The 24,371-nt window shown below is 37.3% G+C and overlaps 1 protein-coding gene across 5 annotated transcripts in view; it reads left to right on the top strand.

Moving 5' to 3' along the window:
- Positions 1-24,371, top strand: part of FKTN (fukutin) — a 72,333-nt gene that overhangs the window by 36,175 nt on the left and 11,787 nt on the right. The window contains exons 7-10 of one of the 5 annotated variants that reach the window (XR_009346340.1): positions 5,584-5,713; positions 7,629-7,762; positions 9,177-9,332; positions 20,475-20,584. Coding sequence is in view for 3 of the 5 variants with exons in the window: in XM_059141974.1 (XP_058997957.1) it covers positions 5,584-5,713; positions 7,629-7,762; positions 9,205-9,332; positions 20,475-20,586 (504 nt within the window). In the remaining 2 variants the exon portion in view is untranslated. Of the gene's footprint in view, positions 1-5,583; positions 5,714-7,628; positions 7,763-9,176; positions 9,333-20,474; positions 20,599-24,371 lie in introns of those variants that run through there. The other 4 variants (XM_059141974.1, XR_009346339.1, XM_059141973.1 and 1 more) reach the window with 4 other exon arrangements.

Below are 24,371 nucleotides of genomic sequence, written 5' to 3'. Positions count from 1 at the left end.
TGCCCAGACTCATTTTGTTGATTTTTGTGAGAAAGCAGTATAAAATGTAAAATGCTTCAGAATATTGATACATTATTAGGATAGTATCAAATTTTTTAAATTCTATATTTTCATTCTTGCTTTTTAAATTCTCAGTCAAACACTCAATCAGCATTTGAGTAAAGGATATGAATGACAGATGCTCAGAGGGCTTATCATATATAGCCTCATGGTTTTGCTGAAAAGTACCATCATACTGGAGACCGTAATCCTGATTGGAGGTTTATATTTATAGTAGGATCATGTGTGTCCTTCCCTTACAGTAAGGTATACTTGTGATTTCTAATTTGCTTTTCTCTTTTCCTGTGGTATTTGTATGACTGATGTGGGGTGCCTAATTAGGTTGAGAACTCTTTATTCTTATTATCTTAAATGTTTCATTCTTCATCATCGTTTAAAAGTACCAGGAGGGTCAGTTTTCAAATTGAAGTGAGTATACATAACTTTGAACACATGATGGCGCCAAACAATCTGAAATATAATGCCTCGTGTATAATAAGCAATGAACTAATCTATTAGAGCTCATAAAACAACCTTCTTTCTATATCTAATATATTTTTTTTCATTGAGAAACATTCTCAAACTTTCAGGAAAGTTATAAATAAAATACAAATAACTTTTTCCTGAACCATTTGGGAGTAAGTTGGTGACTATGTATCCTACAACCTCAAATAATTTAGTATTTTCTCAAAACAAGAACATTGTCCTAATAAAAAAAAATCAGGAACTTAACACATAGATTATCACCATTTAATCCCATTCAAGTTTTACTATGTAATAAAAGGATCCATTCAGAGTAAAATATGATAAAAGAATTTAGAATCACGTGTTATATTTAATCTTTCTTTTTCCCTCTCTTTTAAAAAAGATTTTGTTTATTTTAGGGAGAGATAGAGAATGTGAGTGTGGAGGGGGGGTTGGTAAAGGGAGAGGGAGAAGAAGAAGAATCCCAAGCAGGCATTGCACTGTGTGTGGAGCCTGACCCTGTGCTTGATCTCAAGGCCCTGAGATCATGACCTGAGCGGAAATCAAGAGTCAGTCACTTAACCGACTGAGCCACAGGGGCCCCCTGTATTTAATTTTTCTCTCCATAGTTTCCTCTTGTCTGTAATGATTTCATAGTCCTTTTTTAAACTTTTATGACTTGGATGCTTTTGAGGATTACAAGCCAGATATTTTGTAGATTGTCCCTTCTTTGCGGTTTGTCTGGGTTTTCCTCAGGTAATATACCTGTAGTAGGAATGACGCAGAAGTGATTTTGTGCTCTTCTCATTACATCCTGTCAGGTGCTGCATGGTTGTGATTTGTCCCGTTACTGTTGATATTCACACTGAGCACTGGATTAAAGTGGTATCTCTAGCTTCATCCCTGTTAAGTTTCTGTTTTTTCCTTTGTAACTAATAAAAATTTGGTAGGAATCTTTTTTAAAGGTTCATTTGTTAGAGAGAGAGCGCGTGCACGAGAGGTGGGGAGGGGCAGAGGGAGAGAGAAGGAATCCCAAGCAGGCTCCCTGTTGAGCACGGAGCCTGTCATGGAGCTCCATCTCGTGAACCATGAGATCATGACAGGAGCCAGAAGCAGTCAGAAGCTCAAACTACTGAGCCATCTAGTGCCCCGAAGGTACCTTAAAACCAGGTAAATGTTGTCAATATCCTCAGGCTCCTGGGTAGCCCAGTAGTGAAGTGTCGGACTCTTGATTTCAGTTCAGGTCATGATCTCAGGGTCCCACATCAGATTCTGCACTGGGCATGGAGCCTGCCTAAGATTCTCCCTCGACTCCTCCTCACCCCCCTACTACTGCATGTGTTCTCTGTCTCTTAAAAAGTAATTGTCCATAGGGGCGCCTGGGTGGCTCAGTGGGCTAAAGCCTCTGCCTTCGGCTCAGGTCATGATCCTGGAGTCCTGGGATCGAGTCTCACATCAGGCTATCTGCTCGGTAGGGAGCCTGCTTCCTCCTCTCTCTGCCTGCCTCTTTGCCTACTTGTGATTTCTGTCTGTCAAAGAAACAAATAAAATCTTTAAAAAAAAAAGGTAATTGTCCATATCCTTATCAATCTTTCGGTGTATTTGTTTACATCAGTCTGAACTCGGGTTTCCTATTTTATTCAATAGGTTATAGTTCATTATTTTCTTTTTTAAAAAATTAATTAATTCATTTTTTTTTAGTAATCTCTACACCCAGCATGGGGATTGAACTGACAAACTGGAGATCAAGAGTCACATGCCCTTTTGACTGAGCCAGCCAGGCGCCCCCTTTATTTTCATTATTTATTTTGATCCTCAAATTGTTCCCTGTTTGGCCAGTGGGAATTTCTTCATGATGGTTTCCGTGTCTTTTTAACATGTCTTCATTATTTTTTGAGTACTTTTTTGCTCTTTGGAGCAAGATGCTCTAGGTCCTTCTTGTAATTTCCCTGCAACAACACTGGAATCAGCCATTTCTCCAAGTCCTAGTTCCTTTTAGAAGCCAAGGTTTGGATGCCAGGTGTGCTCATTGCTATGTGGTTTTTGTTGCACACAGGCCCTCTCAGTGACAGTGTGTATGTGTGTGTGTATTTATTTCTATATCCATCTATCTATCAAGATTCATGAATTCACAGTGATATAGCCAGTCCAACTACTTCATGTTTCAGTTAAATAGCATAGGGTTTGTTTCCTTATTTATGACTCCCTTCTCAAACAATGAGAAACTTGACTCCTATTATTATTAATATATTTGCTTATTTGTTCAATCCCCTGTCATTGCTTCTGTCCCCTCTCCCATATGGTTGCTCTCCTCACGCTGCTTGAATGTTGCTAATCTCCCTCTGGGGTGCCCCCATCTGTGGACACACTTCTCAAACTGTTCAGGCTCTGACTCCCCACACTGGACATGGAGGGGTGTCCTCTCCATGTGGATTTCCTCACCACTTGCTCAGGCTCTGATACCCATACCAGGCCACCCATGTGCCTTTTCTTGCTCTGCCTTACCTAATAGTTCTTGTATTGAACAGTTCAGGAAGGGAGGAGAAGAAATGCTCTCTTGGCTTACTTCATTTACTTTTATTTTCTTAGTCTACCAAGAAGTTTAGAAGTAGGATAACATACATTTTCTTGAACTTGGTTTTGTTTTAGCAGTAAACATCAAAAAATAATTAATGACTTTAAGTCCAGTCTCTTGAATTCCAGTGAAAAACCAGAGGGAAATATGGAACTATCTGGACACCTGGCCTAGGGATAGCTACAGAGCTCTATTATCCTCCTTCTTCTACTAATTATTTTCTGAGACTTTGGAAAAATTTCTAAGTCCTAATTTCCTCATCTGTAAAATAAATGGGTACCTTCTGTCACGTTTTTTTCAGTCTATATTTTGGGGGAAGTCTGGGGAAAGGTTACCTGAATAGCAAAGATCAAATGGACATGATGTTTAAATTAGGATTTTGTCCTTTTCTAGAGGTGTGATAAGCCCAAGATTGATATAAGACATTTTTAAGTAGAAAAAAACATTCATACTACAATTTAAAAAATCCCTAACAGATGCAAAAGGTTTATAGGTGTATACACTTTAATATACATGCAGTCAATTCTAAGAAATGGAATTTCTGGGAGTATCATGCTACGGAAGGTATATCAGAGGTAAGAGTATGTCTATGCAGGGGCAGTCTCAGTAGGACATAACTATCAGAGTAATATTTTTATCAAGCACAGAGTTTTCATGTCTGTTACTTAATTTGACCTTTTCAGTTACTCTTTGAAATAAGGCAAGTATTTGCCTTTAACAAATTAAAAAAAAAAAAAAAAGAGGTTTCAGTGTGCTACACAGTCATTATTGGCTGAGTATAGACTAAATCCTGCATCTTCAGTGTTTTCCACCACATCCAGGATAAGAACATTTGCCTCCCATTCCAACCATGTGTTCTAAGAGAAGCTATGCCTTTGAGAATGTTTTCATGTTGAAGAAATCCTATAGGATTTTTATGATCTAGAGAGAAGGCAACTTATCTTCTGGGATCCCACTTTCTTCCTAGGGATACTTTTTTCTTAAGATCCTTAGAGTCTCTCCAGCAACTGTATTTTCTCCTGCTATATTGTAAAAGAATGACAGGTTATTATAGGATATTACAGACAGGGGCGAATGCAGGAGGGGTTTAGTCATTTATTCATTTACCCATTTATCACTATGTGACACTCACATATTATGTATTAGGCACCATTCCAGATTTGTACATACGGTGTTGGGGAGGTTTAGTACATGCCCTCAAGGAACCATCTTTACAACCTAGTGGAGGAAACATAAGTAAAACCAACAATACGAATTTTAAAAAAAGGATTATAATGGAAGTGTATATAAGTGGTAACTGTTATAAACTCATTAGACAGATTCCTTCATCTTTGTCTATATCTAGAACAAATATTATTCTTTGCTCCCTAAATGTTGAACAAAGGGTAGCATTGGGAGAATGAATACATCCTCATAGGAAAATTAGGGAATGCTTTTCAAAAGGTAGAACTGAAAGATTTTGTTAGTCAAGAGCACTCCAGATAAAGGAAATATGTATAAAGGCACAGAGGCTTGAAAAGTTGTAGAATATTTGGGGAGGTAGAAGTTATTGCTGTGTTCTAAAGTGTGAGGACAGTGGCGATTAGACCCGACTAGTAGTCAGGGACCAGAATGCAAATGTCCTTGTCTGCCATGTGAAGAAGTTTAGATTTTGAGTCATAGATAGAGAAGCATCACTAAATTTATAGTGTTTTCCTCAGTGTAGACTACCCTAAAAATGAAGAAAACTAGAAAAGGATGACTAGGTAAATGATAATAATAATATTTGTGTAGAACTTCATAATTTATGAGCCATTTTTCTGTCATCCATTGTCTCATTAACTCTCTACAGCAGTCCTACAAAGTGTAATTATTGTCCTGTAGTGACTGATGAGGAAATCGTATCTAAGAGAGGTCTGTTCCTTCATTCTCTCACTCATTCAGCAGATGTTCAGGTGCTGCTCTGGGCACTCTAGATAAAGTGATAAAATGAAGTCACTTTCCTCATGGAGCTTAAGTTCTTCTGAGGTGATATGCCCAGCATCACAGCTAAAAAGAAGCGGGGCTAGACTCGAACATGGATAATCTGAATCAAAATCCCAGGCTCTTTCTTTTATACTCTGTAGTCTCTAAAGACCAATTGGATCAGTGAATCGTGAAAATGGCACTAAGTGCATTTTGTTCAGATATGATTATAGCTCTCAGAATTAGTCTTCTTCTCACTGTCCTATCTGATAAATTGTGATGTGAAGGGAGCTCATAAACGTGTAAGTCTCAGCTTTTGGGAATTCTGGTTATACTCCTTCCCCTTTAACTTGTCTTTTCTAGAATCTGCTCCTGTAGTCTCATAGATAGGCAACTAACAAGAAACTCTGAAACTTGTTTTTTTTTGAATAATAGAAAAATATGCACACTATGGGGTTAATTTAGATTTAATTAGATGTCCGATTTAATTTAGATATCATGGAGATATTTCTAGCAATTTAGAAATGGCTATAATAACTGATTATTTGTTCTATCTGTAGCAGTACGTTGATGATAACACCGTGGAAGCTATGACCTTTCGGAAGAATGCAAAAGAATTATTGCAACTGGCAGCCAAAACATTAAAGAAATTGGGAGTACGGTTCTGGCTGAGCAGTGGAACTTGTCTAGGTAAAATTCTTGTTGCTTTACATTTGTCTTTTTGTCTTTTCATCCTCTTTGGCTTTAGGGATGACTGCCTGAGATGACAAAACATCAGTGATATTTGAAGTGTCATACTTACACAATAAACGTAGTGCATGGAGCAGGCATTTATTGATTTCTTTAAAGAAATTAATTTCAGAAACATAAAAGAGAGTTAGGAAGGCCATTTGTATTTACCAAAAACTGTAAGTCATGTATAAAACTTATCTCAGAACGTGTAGACTATATTTGATCTTGAGGCAATCCTTGGATTAGCATTTTATTATTTCTGTCCCAAAGATTGTTCAGCCATTAGAAAACAAAAACAAAAACAAAACCTCTGTTCTATTTCTTCACTTACACACCACACAAATGAGAGGAAGACTGAAGGGGTGTCATAAGGTCTTCGCACAAGTCTTCTCCAAGTCACTGATGCTCTCACTGGTTGAACATCACGGCCTTACCACATTCCACTCATCCTGAGATGGGGAAAAGTAGACATTTCTAGAGTCCTTATGCAACTAGAATCAGAGAAAGATTTATGAATTTCTTTCCACTATATGTTAGATTGAATTTCTTGGAATTTAGAATTCTTTAGAATCTAAGTTCTGTTGTTTTTATTCCCTCTTGTTTATAACTGTAGTTGGTCTTAACTGTATTCTTTTTTGATTATAATTTTATTTATACAAAATTAATTCTCCTGTTTTTATAGTGTTACCATATAATTTATTGTCCAATTCAAGAGTCTTTTTTTTTTTTTTAAATATTTTATTTATTTATTTGACAGACAGAGATCACAAGGAGGCAGAGAGACAGGCAGAGAGAGAGGAGGAAGCAGGCTCCCTGCTGAGCAGAGAGCCCGATGCGGGGCTCGATCCCAGGACCCTGAGATCATGACCTGAGCCGAAGGCAGAGGCTTTAACCCACTGAGCCACCCAGGCGCCCCTCAAGAGTCTTTTGAGAGTGAAAAGGAATGCCGTTAATAATGTTGGTGTGGGGCACCTGGGTGGCTCAGTGGGTTAAGCCGCTGCCTTCGACTCAGGTCATGATCTCAGGATCCTGGGATCGAGTCCCGCATCGGGATCTCTGCTCAGCAGGGAGCCTGCTTCCCTCTCTCTCTCTCTGCCTGCCTATCTGTCTACTGTGAACTCTCTCTGTCAAATAAATAAATAAAATCTTTAAAAAAAAAAAATAATGTTGGTGTGACAGGTGTAAACTGGAATATATGGTTATCTTCTTTATTAGGCTTTGTGGAAATTCATGTGTTCTTCCTGTCATGGAGCTTATAGTCAGAGTAAGCCAAGAAAAAAAATACATTTCACATATGTATGTGATATATGCTTTAAGGTTTAAGTTTTTTTTTTTTTTAAGATTTTATTTATTTATTTGACAGACAGAGATCACAAGTAGCAGAGAGGCAGGCAGAGAGAGAGAAGGAAGCAGGCCCCCCAAAGAGTGGGGAGCCTGATGTGAGACTCGATCCCAGGACCCTGGGATCATGACCTGAGCTGAAATGACCAACCGACTGACCTACCCAGGCCAAATGACTGAGCCACCCAGGCGTCCTGGCCCAGTTAACATTATTAAAACTAATAGTTTATTTAGAAATTAGAATACATCATAACATTTTTGAGGATGCTAAGTCTTCAGCATGGTAAAAATGAAGGAAAGAAAGAAAGAGAAAAAGAAAGGAATGTTCTTCAACAGATGGCTTCTTATAACCACAGATTTTAGTTTGGGATTTAATCTTTTAAAAATATTTTTGGTAAAGCACTGTAAGTCTAATCTTAAGAAATACCTTAAGAAATAAAATCCACTCTTACAAAGATTATACAATCGTGACTAATTTTTTCCAAACTTAAATTTTTAAAAAATTTTCTTTTTTTTTCTTCTTTATTTTTAGGGTGGTATCGGCAATGCAACATTATTCCATATAGTAAAGATGTTGACCTAGGAATTTTTATACAAGATTATAAATCTGATATTATTTCAGCATTTCAGGATGTAGGACTTCCACTCAAACACAAATTTGGGAAGGTCAGTAATAAAAATCTGCTTTACTTCATAAGTACCATGTCTCAAAAGAAAAGTTTATATTAAACAGCTCAGAGATGGTTAAGAATGTTACATGTGTATCACTCAGTATTGGTCAGGGTAAGCTCAGCAGAAGCTTATTTTATGACTTTTGCACTACTTAAGGAAACTAGAAAATCTGGCTTACTGTTGACCATGAGAAGGGGAAAAGGGTCTTGAATTCTTACAATATAATTAATATACCATATAATGTAAAATTAATACAATTATTAAGAATCTCACCTACCCTACCTAAAGTTATAATGTTTCTCATAAGTCACTTAATTTTATATTCACTTAGGCATCCTATCATCAACATGAAATGGTCCTTTGGGGCTAAGGGTTAGAAACAGAATCATTTCAAATAGTACTTGAATTTCTTATTTATCTCACATATTCTGGGTTATAGCAATTTTCTCAGAGTTGAAGTAGTAATAGGTCATCATGACTTAAGTGAAATCTCTTTTTAGACAATTTTATTTTTATGCCCTAAGCCCATGATTCCTTGCAAACATCTTACTCATTTTTTTTTTTTTTTCAAATGATGTCTTACTCTTAATTTGGTTGTTCCCAGGAAGGTGTTATCCTGGAAAGCAAGTAGAAGTATGTTTAATACTGAAAAATTACTTCTTTATTGTAATTAGTCTAGTTTATTAAAAAAAATTTAATAAAATATTCTCCAGAGGTCAGAGTCAAAGCAGTTGAACTCTAGGCATGCAGTAAATATTTATACTCACTTTCTCCCTGGCACTGCACTCTGCACCTGGGACACAAAGATCAGTATGTTGCACTACTTATCTTTGAGGAGTTCACTGTCTAATTGGGAAAAAATAACTACATAATTATTATGTGATTAGTACTATAATAAGACAGATGCACCACATCTAATGAGAACATAATTATTTGTAGGTTAACTTTCTTTAGGGAAATGCTCTCAGAATTCTTTGTATCTTTAACTTTTATTTTTTTCATATAATGTAATTTATGGAATATTGGTAGGTTTCTATGATGTCACATTTATTTAAGTACTTATTATTGATTGAGATAAGAGACTTATTTCCTAATAGTTCTACTTGATTATTAAAGGGAGTTATTTTTCTTTGGTTTCTTTCCTTCTTAATTCAGAAAGAGGCTCAGGAACAGAATGTTCTGCAGAGTGGTAATTTAGCTACTGTAAGTCATTTACTCTGGGTTTTCATTAATTGTCAGAAGTAACATTATTTTATATGCATTTAAGAAAGAAATCAAATGTTGGCATGCTACTGATAAATCCCAATTTCAGAGATGTTCCAGCTTGAAAAAACATATTATCTTAGAATCAGTATTCTCTCTATATAAAACAAATTTTTTCAAAGAATATATATTTCCTTTGTTTCAGTCTGTGAAGGTTTTCATCTTCATCCTAGGTAGAGGACAGCTTGGAACTATCTTTCCAAGGAAAAGATGATATAAAACTCGACATTTTTTTCTTCTATGAAGAGACTGACCATATGTGGAATGGAGGCACCCAGGCCAAAACAGGAAAAAAATTTAAGTATGAACCAGATAAGTACTTATAAAAGGGTCTAGAGAAGTAACTTAGGAAGGTAGAAATAAGGAAGTAACTGAAAATGAGAAACAAATGAAAGACTGTCACAGCTTCACTCTTAGCTAATACTGTCTCAGTTTACCCATAAAGCCCAATTATGTTTGGAAAGTATGGACTATTTATAAGGACAGTGTAAGAGGAGGAAGTGCCCCTGGGACTTCAGTCCAAAGAGTCATTAAGATTAGAAGCTCTCGAGTCATCAGAAAGGGAAAACCAAAACAAGGAACACAAAAACCAAGCCCAGAGCCTTAGCCGAAACACTGATTGGGTATTAGAGTTCATGGAAGCATGTTAATTTGATGGAAATGGGTAGGGTCCATAGGAAGGAGATAGTCAAGTGAAGTTTGAGTGAAATGAACTGGAACTGAACTCTGAGGCCAGGAATGCTCGGCAAGGTCTGGAATGTGCCTTCAACAGTAACTGAGGGCTGATCCTTAAAGCATACTCGTTGAGCTTAACAGCTACCATATTTTGTCAAACGTAAGATGATACGGATTGTAAGATGCACCATTATTTTATGTGCTACTCAGAAAGGAAAATTACTGCCAATTATAATTCTAAGACACATGATTCACAGATGGAAAAATTTGGGTGGGGGAAATGTCTTGGAATTGATGGAGTACAGTATGTTAGATTGACGTTTTTAACATTTTTTTTTAATGCTGCTACAGTAAAACTCTGATGAGAAAAGACAAAAATGACATTAGAGTAACAACGCTCTCCTTTATGAAGCAGTTGACCTATTCTTAATTCTGAGAGACAGAGGAGAGGTGAATGAATGGGAATGAGAACCCAAAGAGCATGAGCTTTGGAGTCAGGCAGAGCTGGGGGCCTTCGCTGGACCCTAACCTATTTGTGGCCTTTAGCTTTTCTCTGAACATTAAGCTCCCAGTCTGTTAAGTTTGGGTAGCACTACTGTGCGTTTGACTATTAAGAACATTTTGCAAGTGTTAACATGTCTGATCGTCAAAACAATCTTAGGAGGCAGGTATTCTGTGAGGGGCTGGAAAGTAAGTAGTTTGTTCAAGACCACATAGCAAATAACGGAAGGACTCAGACAGCTGCCTGTCCTTTAACCACTGCTCCCCACTGACCCCCAGTATACCTGATGATATGAGGCACCTGGCATAATGCTCAGCACTTACTAAGTTAATTAGTAAATGATGGTTATCATTGTTATTATTATGATTAACTAAAGTGATTATCATCATTATTCTCATTATTATGATAGTTACATGAGCAGAAGCTTCAATTTGCCTCACTAACTAGCTGAGATTGGAGCTTCTATCATTGAATAAATTTGAGCCATTGAGCTGAGTGGGGAGTGTTCTGTGACATGGAAGAGAAATGCTCGATTCAAACTGGTTTCTCCTGGCTACATCGACACCCTTTTGGTATTGCTGAATCTTTATTTGAAGGCAAGGAGTCTTCATATACTGTTAAATTCTGGAGGTTCGAGAATAATCCAAACCTTTTTCTCAAAGTCATAAATATATCCCCAAATTGACATTGAACCCAGAGCATATGCTTGAAACTTTTATTTAATATGAAAAATTATTTTGCTTTATGACAATAACAAATTCATGCTGGGTAAGCTCTGAATATAAGACAGAAATTAATAAGTTAAAGAATGTATTAATTGACATTCTCACTGTGGCTAGGTGAATGGGGGTAAGTGTTTATGACATTCAGCTGTAGTTGTTTTATTCAGATATAATAAAGAAGGTGAATTTGGGGGTGCCTGGGTGGCTCAAATAGTTGAATGTCCAACTCTCGGTTTCAGTTCAGGTCATGACCTCAGGGTCATGAGATGGAGCCCTGCATCAGGTTCAGCGCTCAGCATGGAATCTACTTGGGATTTTCTGTCCCTCTTTCTCTGCCCCTTCCTCTTGAGCTCCCTCTCTCTTTCTCTAAAATAAATAAGTAAACCTTTAAACCTTTAAAAACACACCCACACACACAAAAGCTGAATTTAACATATAATTTAGAGGCTTCTTTAAAAACTGTAATGTAGCACAGAAAGGAAAGGGATGGAGCCTATTTGCTTGCTTTTGAATCCCGGCTTTATACTTACCATCTGTATTACCTTGGGCAAGTTATTTAACCTCTCTGTGCCTTAGTCTCCTCAAGTGTAAAATGGGAATAATAAAAGAAATTGCTACATGGAATGGCTTTAAGGATTAAGTGAGTTAATACACAAAAAGCATTTTGAAGAGAATTAAAGATCTCCTGAGTGCCAAGTAATTACTAGCTTCTATTACTACTACTGTATTAGTAGGACAGGGATAAAGAAAATAATTTCTCTTCTTAGTCTTATGAGAAACTTACAGATTAGATACCTATGTAATTAACTCAGTATTAAACTGCCAAATCTATTCTTAAAGAACTCGTATGAGGATGTCACCTATTTTCTAAGAAAGATACTTTCTAGAGCCATTATTATAATTCTGTTATTCTTAAATTTTCCTTCTAATTCTTGGATTTCTTTCTTCACTGACATGATCTGAAATGCACAAACTTCAAAAGAATGGTTCATTTCTAACCACTACATTTCTGCATAGAAAGAGCTTCTTTCATTCTGCTTTAACTGCTCTTTATGGTAGCAGTGTTTGGGAAGTGTGAAGTGTTCTGATTATTTAACAAGAGAAATGAGCAGTGATGGAACTGTCTGGACAGATGGTGTGAGTCCCAGATTTTCTATCCTGTTACTGTGACCTTAAAAGGCAGAGAAAAGAACAGGGGATGGCTGTGTAGAGTAGTTTCTTTGGAAGATTCCCCCAGCCATATGCCATTTTCATTCTTTTCAGCACTGTTTACTTGAAGGAACTATAGTATTTTCACCACTACTGTTCCTAGAGGGGGGAAGAAAAAACCCAACTTTTAAAGCTAGTCTAAAGGTCTTCTTATCTGTGTAATATTTTACTTGTATTCATGTATAGTTAATTCTGAGAAAAGCTTAATAATATCATAGAACACTTACCATTAAAAAAAAAAAAAAAAAAAACAGACTAAAGAGGAACTTAGAAAGGAAGAAAAATGTTCCCCCTTTTGAAACTTCACTCAGCATGCCTGCAGAATGAAGTTTTTGGCCCTCAGATGTAATGATAATATTAACATTATCAATAATGTTAATGTAACAATAATAAAGACACAGCTACTAGGGTATCAGCTGGTTATCTGGCACATGGTGGATACTTTGTGTTTGTTATCTCAAACAGTCCTTACATTATCCATGTGGGTTAGAAGTTCTCACTCCCAGTTAGATATGAGGAAACTAACACTCAGAGAAGTAAGGTAGCTTGCTCCTTAATGGCAGGACCAAGATTTAACTCCAGAGCTGTTGGACTCTTCAGCCTACATGCTTACTTCAAAGACTTAATAGGTTGAATGAGTTAATACATGAAATGCATTTAAAAATAGTACCTGGCACATAGGAAGTGATCTATAAACATTACTGCTGCCACTATCATTACAATAGTATTATTACTATTACTGCTACTGTGTTGCTCTGACACAAGGCATGGGACCTTCAACACAGTGGTAACTTGGATTAGTTACTGCAGTGGGTCTCTGAATTTTTTTTTTTTTTTTAAGATTTTATTTATTTATTTGTCAGAGAGAGAGAGAACACAAGCAGGCAGAGTGTCAGGCAGAGGCAGAGAGAGAAGCAGGCTCCCTGTGGAGCAAGGAGCCCGATGCGGGACTTGATCCCAGGAGCCTGGGATCATGACCCGAGCCGAAGGCAGTGGCTTAATTGACTGAGCCACCCCGGTGTCCCAGGTCTCTGAATTTTTTATACTTAATTTTCTTCTCTAGAGTCCCTGTCACTAGTAATAAAAAGCAACCTGTGCCACCAGGATGTGATGTTTTATTCTACAACTTCACAGTTTCTGCAGATACTGCCCAGGTTTCATGGGGATATTTCTTCCTTTCCCATCTGAATCAGCAGATACAAGTAGAGGCAAGAAGTTGGAGAGGTAATAATAAAAATTAAGTTTGAATATTTGCATGTGCCAGGCACAATGCCAAGCTTTTATATGCATCATCTCATTTAATCTTCACAAGTTTATGAGGGAGATCTTAATCTTCTCACCTCCATTTTATAGATGTGGAAATTAAGGCAGCGCTAAGACTCAGACGTGGGGCCATATTACTTCAGAGCCTAAATTCTTAAAGTGTAGATAATGTGTGTGTCAGCATGATCTATCATATTGAACCTCATCCTTGTATGGAAATAGACCTTCTATTCAGTGATATTATCAGGGTAATATAGCTACCTCTATCCTCTGATAGGAAATATGCTACCCCCTGGGATAGTAGTGGTTCCTTATGTCTTCTTTAAAAAAATTTTTTTTTAATTTTTAAATTTAATTTTATTTTGTGTGTGTGTGTTCCAAAATTCATTGTTTATGCACCACACCCAGTGCTCCATGCAATATGTGCCCTCCTTAATATCCACCACCAGGCTCACCAAACTCCCTCTCCCCTCCAAAACCCTGAGTTTGTTTCTCAGAGTCCACAGTCTCTCCTGGTTTGTCTCCTCCTCCGATTTCCCCCAACTGATATTTGTAGTTTCTGCTTATTAGACAGATCTTCAGAAAATTTGGATTTGTTCTCTGTGGGACTAGACTCCTGTCCAGGTGTGGCTCTGATATAATGTAATGTTTCATTTCTGCAGAATGTATTTACTAACTGTATGTGCTAAGGATTCTCACGTGGACATACTTGGGTTCTGCTCTCAACGTTCTCATAATGTGGACCAAGAAAAAAATGATTAAAGTACTTTATTAGTAGTGTATAGTAATTGAAGTATGTGTTGTATATAATTGAGATACCAAATCAAAGTCTGTCTAGAAGCAACAGCAAGGAAGTGTGGCTTAAAAATAAAGAAGTTTGTTAGGTAGACTTGGTAGGAATATGGAGAAAGTCCTGATGATAATTTTGCTTAACTATTTTCCTCTTTAAGCTGTTCCTATTTTTTTTTCTAATTAAAAACTCTAAGGTGTCTTTTAAAGTAAAAGCTTTATTAGGGAGTTTCCTTGACTAGATTCCTAGAAATGAAATTGTTATTGTTTGTGTTGTTTAAGAAGTAGAAAGGGTAAGTCGGCAACGTTCTAATATTAGTAAAGTCCAAGATTTTATTCCCTCAGTCTCTGCTTTTTCCTTTGACTCCTTAGAACTCAAAAGTTGTATGGCTTCCTCAATCCTTTTTTCTCTTTTATAGGGTCTAACCCAAGATACCGCCTTGCAATTTAGATACCCAGCCTTTTGCAACTTTATTTGAGACAAAAATTTTAAGTATGTCATTAAGTAGTATCAAGTTATACATCATCACATGTCCCAGTTCTGCCCATTCAAAGGCATTGGGTTGTCTTTTTTTGATATTGCTCCTCAGTATCTCTAACTGGAAATAATATCCCCTTCCTCTGAATGTCCTTTTTTTTTTTCCTAGATTTTTTTCCCTTTATTTTTCTCATCCCTTATTTGAGGACATCTGCTGATTTGTCTGTCCTTTCTGAGTTACAGATAGAATCAGGCCTGGCAAATCTGTTGCAACTGAGTGAGACCTGGGCCCTTCATGAAACCAAAGTCAGTTCTTTTTTTTTTTTTTTTTTTAAAGATTTATTTATTTATTTGACAGAGAGAGATTACAAGTAGGCAGAGAGGCAGGCAGAGAGAGAGAGGAGGAAGCAGGCTCCCTGCTGAGCAGAGAGCCCGATGCGGGACTCGATCCCAGGACCCTGAGATCATGACCTGAGCCGAAGGCAGAGGCTTAACCCACTGAGCCACCCAGGTGCCCCCAAAGTCAGTTCTTAAGTGTATTTGTTTTGTTAAGATGATAAGGTGATGTCAGATTAATGTGTTGATCCAACCGACCTTCTCTTTGGAGAATCAGAGCCATAAGGTCAAGCTACCCGGTTTTTTAGTCATTTTGCTTTACCAGAAGCTAAAAATGAGAGTTTGTTGTTGAATCCCCACTCATACTTTCTCTCAGCTTCATAGATTGATACCAGCCAGGCTCCTGTGGTTTTAGTTCTCAAAAATATACTTGCCTTTTTAGTACTTATAGCTGGGAAGTTAAAAAGGCAAATTTGGATTCTTTCTTTCTTTCTTTTTTCCCAATAAAAGCTTGGTTTATTACAGAATTCTAGGTTGACTCCCTATATCTTCTGGCCTCTGTTGATCATAATAAGCCTATAGCCAGTTAGAGACTTTCCCTTTTTTGGATTCTGTCATTTCCTGACTGGTTAATTTTAGCCATTCTGTCTGGTGTGAGGTGGTACCTCCTTGTGGTTTTGATTTGTATTTCTCTGGTGGTGAGTGATGTTGAGCACTTTTTCATATGACTGTTGGCCATTTGGATGTCTTCTCTGCAGAAATTTTTGTTCATGTCTTCTGGCCATTTCTTGATTGGATTATTTGTTCTTCGGGTGTTAAGTTTGATAAGTTCTATATATATTTTGGATAGTAGCCTTTTATCTGATACATCATTTGTGAATATCTTCTCCCATTCTGTCGGTTGTCTTTTGGTTTTGTTGACTGCTTCCTTTGCTGTGCAAAAGCTTTTGATCTTGATGAAGTCCCAATGGTCATTTTTGCCCTTGCTTCCCTTGTCTTTGATGATCTTTCTAGGAAGAAGGTGCTGTGGCTGAGGTCGAAGAAGTTGCTGCCTGTGTTCCCCTCTAGGATTTTGATGGATTCCTGTCTCATGTTTATGTCTGTAAGCCATTTTGAGCATATTTTTGTGTGTGGTGTAAGGAAATGGCCCAGTTTCATTCTTCTGCATCTGGCTGTCCAATTTTCCCAACACCATTTATTGACAAGAATGTCTTTTTTCCATTGGACATTCATTCCTGCTTTGTTGAAAATTAGTTGACCAAGAGTCAAGGGTCCATTTCTGGGCTCTCTATTCTGTTCCATTGATCTATGTGTCTATTTTTGTGCCAGTACCATACTGTCTTGATAATTATAGCATTATAATAGAGCTTGAAGTCTGAAATTGTGATGCCACCAACTTTGGTTTTCTTTTTCAACATTCCTCTGGCTATTTGGGGTCTTTTCTGTTACCACACAAATTTTAGTATTATTTGTTTCATTTCTGTGAAAAAAGTTGGTGGTATTTTGATAGGGATTGCAATAAATGTGTAGATTGCTCTAGATAGCATAGACATTTTAACAATATTTGTTCTTCCAATCCATGAGCACAGAACATTTTTCCATTTCTTTGCATCTTCCTCAATTTCTTTCATGAGTATTCTATAGTTTTCTGAGTACAAATTCTCTGCCTCTTCAGTTAGATTTATTCCCAGGTATTTTAGGGGTCTGGTTATGAATGTAAATGGGATTGACTCCTTACTTTCTCTTTCTTCTGTCTTGTTGTTGGTGTATAGCAATGCAACTGGTTTCTGTGCTTTGATTTTATACCTGCCACTTTACTGAATTCCCGTATGAGTTCTAGCAGTTTTGGAGTGGCGTCTTTTGGGTTTTCCACATAAGGTATCATATCATCTGCAAAGAGGGAGAGTTTGACTTCTTTGTCATTTCAGATGCCTTTTATTTCTTTTTGTTGTCTGATTGCTGAGGCTAGGACTTCCAGTACTGTGTTGAATAGCAGGGGTGATTGTGGATATCCCTGCCATGTTCCTGACCTTAGGGGAAAAGCTCTCAGTTTTCCCCCATTGAGTAGGTTATTCACTGTGGGTTTTTCATAAATGGCTTTGATATTAAAGTATATACCCTCTATCCCTACAGTGTGAAGAGTTTTGATCAAGAAAGTATGCTATAGGGCGCCTGAGTGGCTCAGTGGGTTAAGCCACTGCCTTCGGCTCAGGTCATGATCCAGGGTCCTGGGATCGAGTCCCGCATCGGACTCTCTGCTCAGCGGGGAGCCTGCTTCCCTCTCTCTCTCTGCCTGCCTCTCTGTCTACTTGTGATCTCTGTCAAATAAACAAATAAAATCTTAAAAAAAAAAAAAAAGTATGCTATACTTTGTCAAATGCTTTTTCAGCATCTATTGGGAGTGTCATACAGGTCTTGTTCTTTCTTTTATTAATGTATTGTATCACATTGATTTGCGGATATTGAATCAACCTTGCAGCCCAGGAATAAATCCCACTTGGTCGTGCTGAATAATCCTTTTAATGTACTGTTGGATCCTATTGGCTAGTATTTTGGTGAGAATTTCTGCATCCATGTTCATCAGGGATATGGATCTGTAATTCTCCTTTTTGGTGGGGTCTTTGTCTGGTTTTGGGATCAAGGTAATGCTGGCCTCATAAAATGAGTTTGGAAGTTTACCTTCCATTTCTATTGTTTGGAACAGTTTCAGAAGAACAGTTATTAATTCTTCTTTAAATGTTTTGTAGAATTTCCCTGGGAAGCCCTCTGGCCCTGGGCTCTTGCTGGGAGATTTTTTATTACTGTTTCAGTTTCCTTGCTGGTTATGGGTCTGTTCAGGTTTTCTGTTTCTTCCTGGTTTAGTTTTGGCATTTTTGTTTCCATGAATTTTTAAAAATTCTTCTTTAATTTCTTGGTTGACCCATTCATTCTTTAGTAGAATGCTCTTTAGCCTCCATGTATTTGAGTTCTTTCCAACTTTCCTTTTGTGATTGAGTTCCAGTTTCAAAGCACTGTTGGTCTGAAAATATGCAGGGAGTGATCCCTATCTTTTGGTATTGGTTGAGACCTGATTTGTGACCCAGTATGTGATCTATTCTGGAGAATGTTCCATGTGCACTGGAGAAGAATGTGAGTTCTGTTGCTTTGGGAGGGAATGTTCTGAATATATTGTAATGTCTATTTGGTCCAGTGTGTCATTGAAAGCCTTTATTTCCTTGTTGAACTTTTGCTTAGATGATCTGTCCACTTCAGTGAGGGGGGTGTTAAAGTCCCCTATTGTATTATTGTTGATGTGTTTCTTTGATTTTGTTATTACTTGGCTTCTCCCATGTTAGGGGCATTAATATTTAAAATTGTTAGATCTTGTTGGACCAACTCTTTAAGTATGATATTGTGTCCTTCCTCATCTCTTATTTTAGTCGTAGGTTTAAAATCTAATTTATCTGATACAATGATTGCCACCCTAGCTTTTTTTTGATGTCCATTAGCATAGTAAGTTGTTTTCTACCCCCTCACTTTAAATCTGGAGGTGTCTTTGGATCTAAAATGAATTTCTTGGAGACAGCATATCGATGGGTCTTTTTTTTTAAAAACCAGTCTGATACACTGTGTTTTTTGATTAGGATATTTCACCCATTTATGTTCAGGGTAACTATAGCAAGAAATGAATTTAGTGCCATCGTATTGTCTGTAGGGTGACTGTTACCGTATATTGTCTGTGTTGCCTTCTGGTCTATGTTACTTTTAGGTTCTCTCTTCACATATAGCACCCCTTTCAATATTTCTTGTAAGGCTGGTATGGTGATCACAAATTCTTTTAGTTTCTATTTGCCCTGGAAGCTTTTTTCTCTTCTTCTATTTTCAATGACAGCCTTGCTGGATATAGTACTCCTGGCTACATATTTTTCTCGCTTAGTACCCTGAATATATCATGCCAGTTCTTTCTGGCCTGTCAGGTCTCTGTGGATAGGTCTGCTGCCTGTCTAATATTTTTGCCGTTGTCGGTTACAGACCTCTTATCCCAAGCTGCTTTCGGGATTTTCTCTTTGTCTCTGAGATTTGTAAGTTTTACTATTAGATGTCAGGATGTTGACCTATTTTTATTGATTTTGAGGGGGGTTTTTTGTGCCTCCTGGATTTTGATCTTTGTTTCCTTCCTCAAATTAAGGAAGTTCCCTGCTATAATTTGCTGCAATATATCTTCTGTCCCTCTCTGTGTTTCTTCTTCTGGGATCCCATTTATTCTAATATTATTTCACTTTATGGTATCACTTATCTCTCAAATTTTCCCCTCGTGATCCAACAATTATTTCTCTCTCTTCTTCTCAGCTTCTTTATTCTTCTTCATTTAGTCTTCTATATCACTGATTCTCTCTTCTGCCTCATTTATCCTAGCACTTAGAGCTTCCATTTTTTTTATTGCACTTTATTAATAGCCTTTTTTGATTTCCACTTGGTTAGATTTTTACTTCTCCAGAAAGGGATTCTCTAGTATCTTATATGCTTTTTCCAAGCCCAGCTAGTATCTTTATAATCATTATTCTGAACTCTAGTTCTGACATCTTACTTATCATGTCCATGTTGTTTAGCTCCCTGGCAGTTGGTACAACCTCTTGTCCTTTTTTTCTGAGGTGAATTTTTACATCTTGTCATTTTGTCCAGAGAAGAACAGATAAATGAGAGAATAAAATGCTAAAAGGATAACAACAACCCTAGATAAATAATCACTAAACAAATCAGAAGAGAGCCACAACTGGGGGGAAAAGAAAAAAAAGAAAGAAAGAAAAGAAGAATATGATCAGGCTGGTGAACAGAACAGAGCTATACACTAGATTTTGGGTGTATTTTGGTCTGTTAGAAGAAACTGACACCCAAATTTTTAAAGAAAGAAAAATTTGTATATATACAAAAATAAGGGTAAATACAATGAAGAGATGGAATATGACTGTAAAAATGAAAATTTAAAAAGACTTTTATAAAGGAATTGATAAGTTGGCTGAAAAAAGAAAGAAGAAAAATTTAATTTTTCAAAAAAAAAAAGGAGAGAATATGATCAAATGGGTGAATAGAAAAAGCTATGCAGTAGTTATAAGGTATAAAAATCTGTATCCCAAAATTTTGAAGAAAGAAAAACTTATATATGTACAAAAAATAAGGTTAAATACAATGAAGGGATAGAATATAACTCTAAAAGTGAATATTATAAATGATTTTTTAAAAAGGTATTGATATTGATAAGTTGGTTGAAAAGGAGAAGAAAGGGGCGCCTGGGTGACTTAGTCATTAAGCATCTGCTTTTGGCTCAGGTCATGATCCTGGGGTCCTGGGATGGAACCCCACATCAGGCTCTCTGCTCAGTGGGGAGCCTGCTTTTCCCTCTCCCACTCCCCCGTTTGTGTTCCCTCTCTCGCTGTCTCTGTTAAATAAATAAATAGAATTTCTTTCTTTCTTTCTTTTTTTTTTTGACAGAGACACAGTGAGAGAGAGGGAACACAAGCAGGGGGGTGAGAGAGGGAGAAGCAGGCTTCCCACTGAGCAGGGAGCTGATGCGGGTCTCAATCCCAGGACCCCAGGATCATGACCTGAGCCAAAGGTAGATGCTTAACTACTGAGCCACCTGGGTGGCCCAATAAATAGAATCTTACAAAAAAAAAAAAGCAAAGAAGAAAAAATAAAAAGAACAGAAAACAATGATGAAAATTAAAAATACTAACTTGGAAGACTAAAGAATCATAAGGAAAAGCCATGAATTCTGGATGCTATATTCCTCTAGCATTGAAGTTTTACAGTTCTCATTGATCAGTAAACTTGGTCTTGGCTGGATGTTCTTGCTGATCTTCTGGGGAAGAGGTCTGTTGCAGTGATTCTCAAATGTTTCTGCCTCAGGCAGAATTGCACCACCTTTGCTAGGGGTTAGGCTAAGTAATCTGCTCTGGTTTGCTCTCAGTAGCTTTGGTTCTCTGAAGGCTTTCTGTGTAGTTTTAGAGGACGAGAATGAAAATGGTGTCCTCCTAGACTCTGGCCCGGAGGAGATAGGGGAGGGGGGGTCCCCTCTCCTCATTGTGCTCTCAGAGAAAAGCAGTTAATCATTCCTGTCTCCCTGGTCTGCGGCCACACTCTGTGCTTACTCAGCCTGTGAGCAAAGATTATTTCTTTAAATTAGTATATTTGAAACATTGGCCTTTCTGAAAATGACTCACATTTCCTACTCTGTTTATGCCTTCATATCTTGCAACAGATATATTGTCTTAGGTTTCCTTAATTATATCTCCAAACCTCTAGTGGGTAGCAGGTACAAAGTATATCGTTGAGGGAAGAACTTTGAATGAATTTTATATGGTAATTGTATGCAAGGTACAGAAGTGGGAGTTATTTATATAGTTATCTTTGCTTATTTGTTTTTTAAGAGAAGATACCTCAGGGGCGCCTGGCTGCTCAAGTCTCGAGCTTGGGGCTCTAATTTTGAGCCCCACATTGGGTGTAGATATTACTTAAAATAAAATAAAAATAAAAATAAAAATGCTGAAAAAGGGGCACCTGGGTGGCTCAGTGGGTTAAAGCCTCTGCCTTCAGCTCAGGTCATGATCCCAGGGTCCTGGGATCGAGCCCCACATCGGGCTCTCTGCTCTGCAGGGAGCCTGCTTCCTCCTCTCTCTCTCTCTCTGCCTGCCTCTCTGCCTACTTGTGATCTCTCTGTCAAATAAATAAATAAAATCTTTAAAAAAAAATGCTGAAAAAAATTACCTGAGAATGAATAAATGGAAGACCTTTCATTTATGTGACATAAATTATATTTTTAAGACTGCCATATGTCTTGTTTGAATGTAATTCTATAAAGTCTTTTATAAGGTAGTCGTCCAAGAGAAATAAAAACATATTTTCACCAAAAGAGTTGACATGTATGTTTGTAGCATTCTTATTCATGGTAGCCAGAAAAATGGAAACAACCCAAATGTCCATCTTCTGGTGACCAGATAAATTATACTATGCTCAGGCAATAAAATACTACTTTACAGTAAAGAGAAATGAACTGCTGATATATGCAGTAGCATAAATGACTCTCTAAAATATGCTCAGTGGAGGAAGTCAGATAGGAAGAGTACATACTATGTAACTGCATGTATTTGAAATTGTAGAACAGGCAAAACCAATGAAGGATATAGTAAGATCAGTGATTGTTAGGGGCCAGGGTGGATCTACTCTATGACTTGCCAAAGAGCACAGGGACCTTTGGGAAGCAGGGTAGTAGAAGTAGTCTGTGTCTTAATTGCTGTGGTATTTACACAGGTATATGTGTTTGTCAAAACTTAAAATGGGTTCAGTTTGTTAAATGTAAATTACTTCTCAAAAAATGTATTTAGAAAAAAAGTTTATTTACAAGTTTAAAAAATTTATGGGGCACCTGGGTACCTCAGTCAGTTAAGTGTCTGGCTCTTGATTTCATCTCGGGTCATGATGTCAGGATCATAGGCTTGAGCCCCATATCAGGCTCTGCATTCAGCGAGGATTCTGCTTATTTCTCTTTTCCTGCTTCTCCCCTCCCCCCATTCATGAGCATGCTCTCTCTCTCTAAAATAAATAAATGAAATCTTAAAAAAATTATGACTTAGAAAACCAATGTGAAGAGGAAAGAGCCCAAGATTACATACTAAAATAGAGGGATACCTGGGACCAGAGGGATGAATTTGATCAAGGCAGGCTTAATTGCAATGATAAGCTTTGAGCCTTTTGCATCTGATTTGACAAATTAGGTAATCTGAGTTCAAAATAAAACAAGCTTTTTAAATTTAGTATAAAAGTTGAAATCATAATTTAATCTCTTTTTAAATTTATCTATTAGATCCAAAGAGAAATACTATTAACATTGTCTGAGAGAAAGCAAGCACAGCTAAGTCTGATTGTTGATAAACTATAGATCTAATTTTTGGAAGTTATGCAGTAGAAATAAAAATGTCCTGGGGTGGGCACCTGGGTGGCTCTTTTGGTTGAACGACAGCCTTCGGCTCAGGTCATGATCCCGGACTTCCAGGATCGAGTCCCACATCGGGCTCCCAGCTCCTTGGGGAGTTGGCTTCTCCCTCTGACCTTCTCCTCCCTCATGCTCTCTCTCACTCATTCTCTCTCAAATAAATAAATAAAATCTTAAAAAAAAAAAAAAGAAAAGAAGAAGAAGTCTCAGAAGTCCTCAGATTCTTAAAAAGAAAAAAAAAAAATGTCCTGGGGCTTTGGGACTTTGTTTCTGGCATTAAAAAAGAGTTTTGAGGGCGCCTGGGTGGCTCAGTGGGTTAAGCCGCTGCCTTCGGCTCAGGTCATGATCTCAGGGTCCTGGGATCGAGTCCCGCATCGGGCTCTCTGCTCAGCAGGGAGCCTGCTTCCCTCTCTCTCTCTCTGCCTGCCTCTCCATCTACTTGTGATTTCTCTCTGTCAAGTAAATAAATAAAATCTTAAAAAAAAAAAAAAAAGAGTTTTGAGCATGCTTTAAATGGATAGTTTTTGATATAATCATGGAGCTATATTCAAGTGTTACATGATAACAACCACTTATGCAAGCTTTAATTTGTCTACTCATTGTTGATATAAATTTTTTCTTGTTTCTCCTATGGTACGGATAATCAGTAGTAATGTCTTATGGAAACTGCATAGCAGAGTTTAAAAGTCAGTAGGATAAATGGAGTCACTCAATTTCCACGGAAGTTAGTGGGAAAATGAGGTTCAGTGGGTAGAATTTTATTTTATAAAACATGTATGTGCTGTGTATATTGCTTATATGTTAGAAGTTTGGGATAGGAGTGGAGTATGGGATGAATGAAGATCTCAACGATTATATTCTAGTTTAGGCTCTGAAAAGTATATTAGCCATTTCAGTATTACTTTTTGCTTCTGTGTTTTCTATGGTAGAATTTGAGGGGCTTAGTGGAAGAGATCATTTAAAAAATGCTAGTCAGCATGCTGTAACCTTGGTTCTCAATAGATTGCAATTCTTAGAGAATTGGGCAAAATTGATGGTAGGGACTTAATGACTTACTGTGCACAGTAATTCCTCACTTTGCCACATTCCCTTTGGTTCAGTACAAATCACTGATGAATATGTCTAAAAGATATACCTAATTAACATCACTGAGTATCAGGGAAATGTAAATCAAAAACCACAATGAGCTCTCATCTTAGGCCTGTCAGAATTAAAAAACAAGAAATAACAAGTGTTTGCAAGGATGTGGAGAAAAAAGAACCCTCATACACTGTTGGTGGGAATGTAAATTGGTTCAGCCACTGTGGAAAACAGTATGGAGTTTCCACAAAAAATTAGAAATAGAAATATCTTATCCAGTAATTCCACTATTGGATACTTACCCAAAGAAAACAAAA

Source organism: Mustela lutreola, chromosome 12, assembly GCF_030435805.1.
Source record: "Mustela lutreola isolate mMusLut2 chromosome 12, mMusLut2.pri, whole genome shotgun sequence".
Lineage (NCBI taxonomy): Eukaryota > Metazoa > Chordata > Mammalia > Carnivora > Mustelidae > Mustela > Mustela lutreola.
Note: the sequence above shows the minus strand (reverse complement) of the source record. Positions and strands in the feature narration are given on the sequence as shown.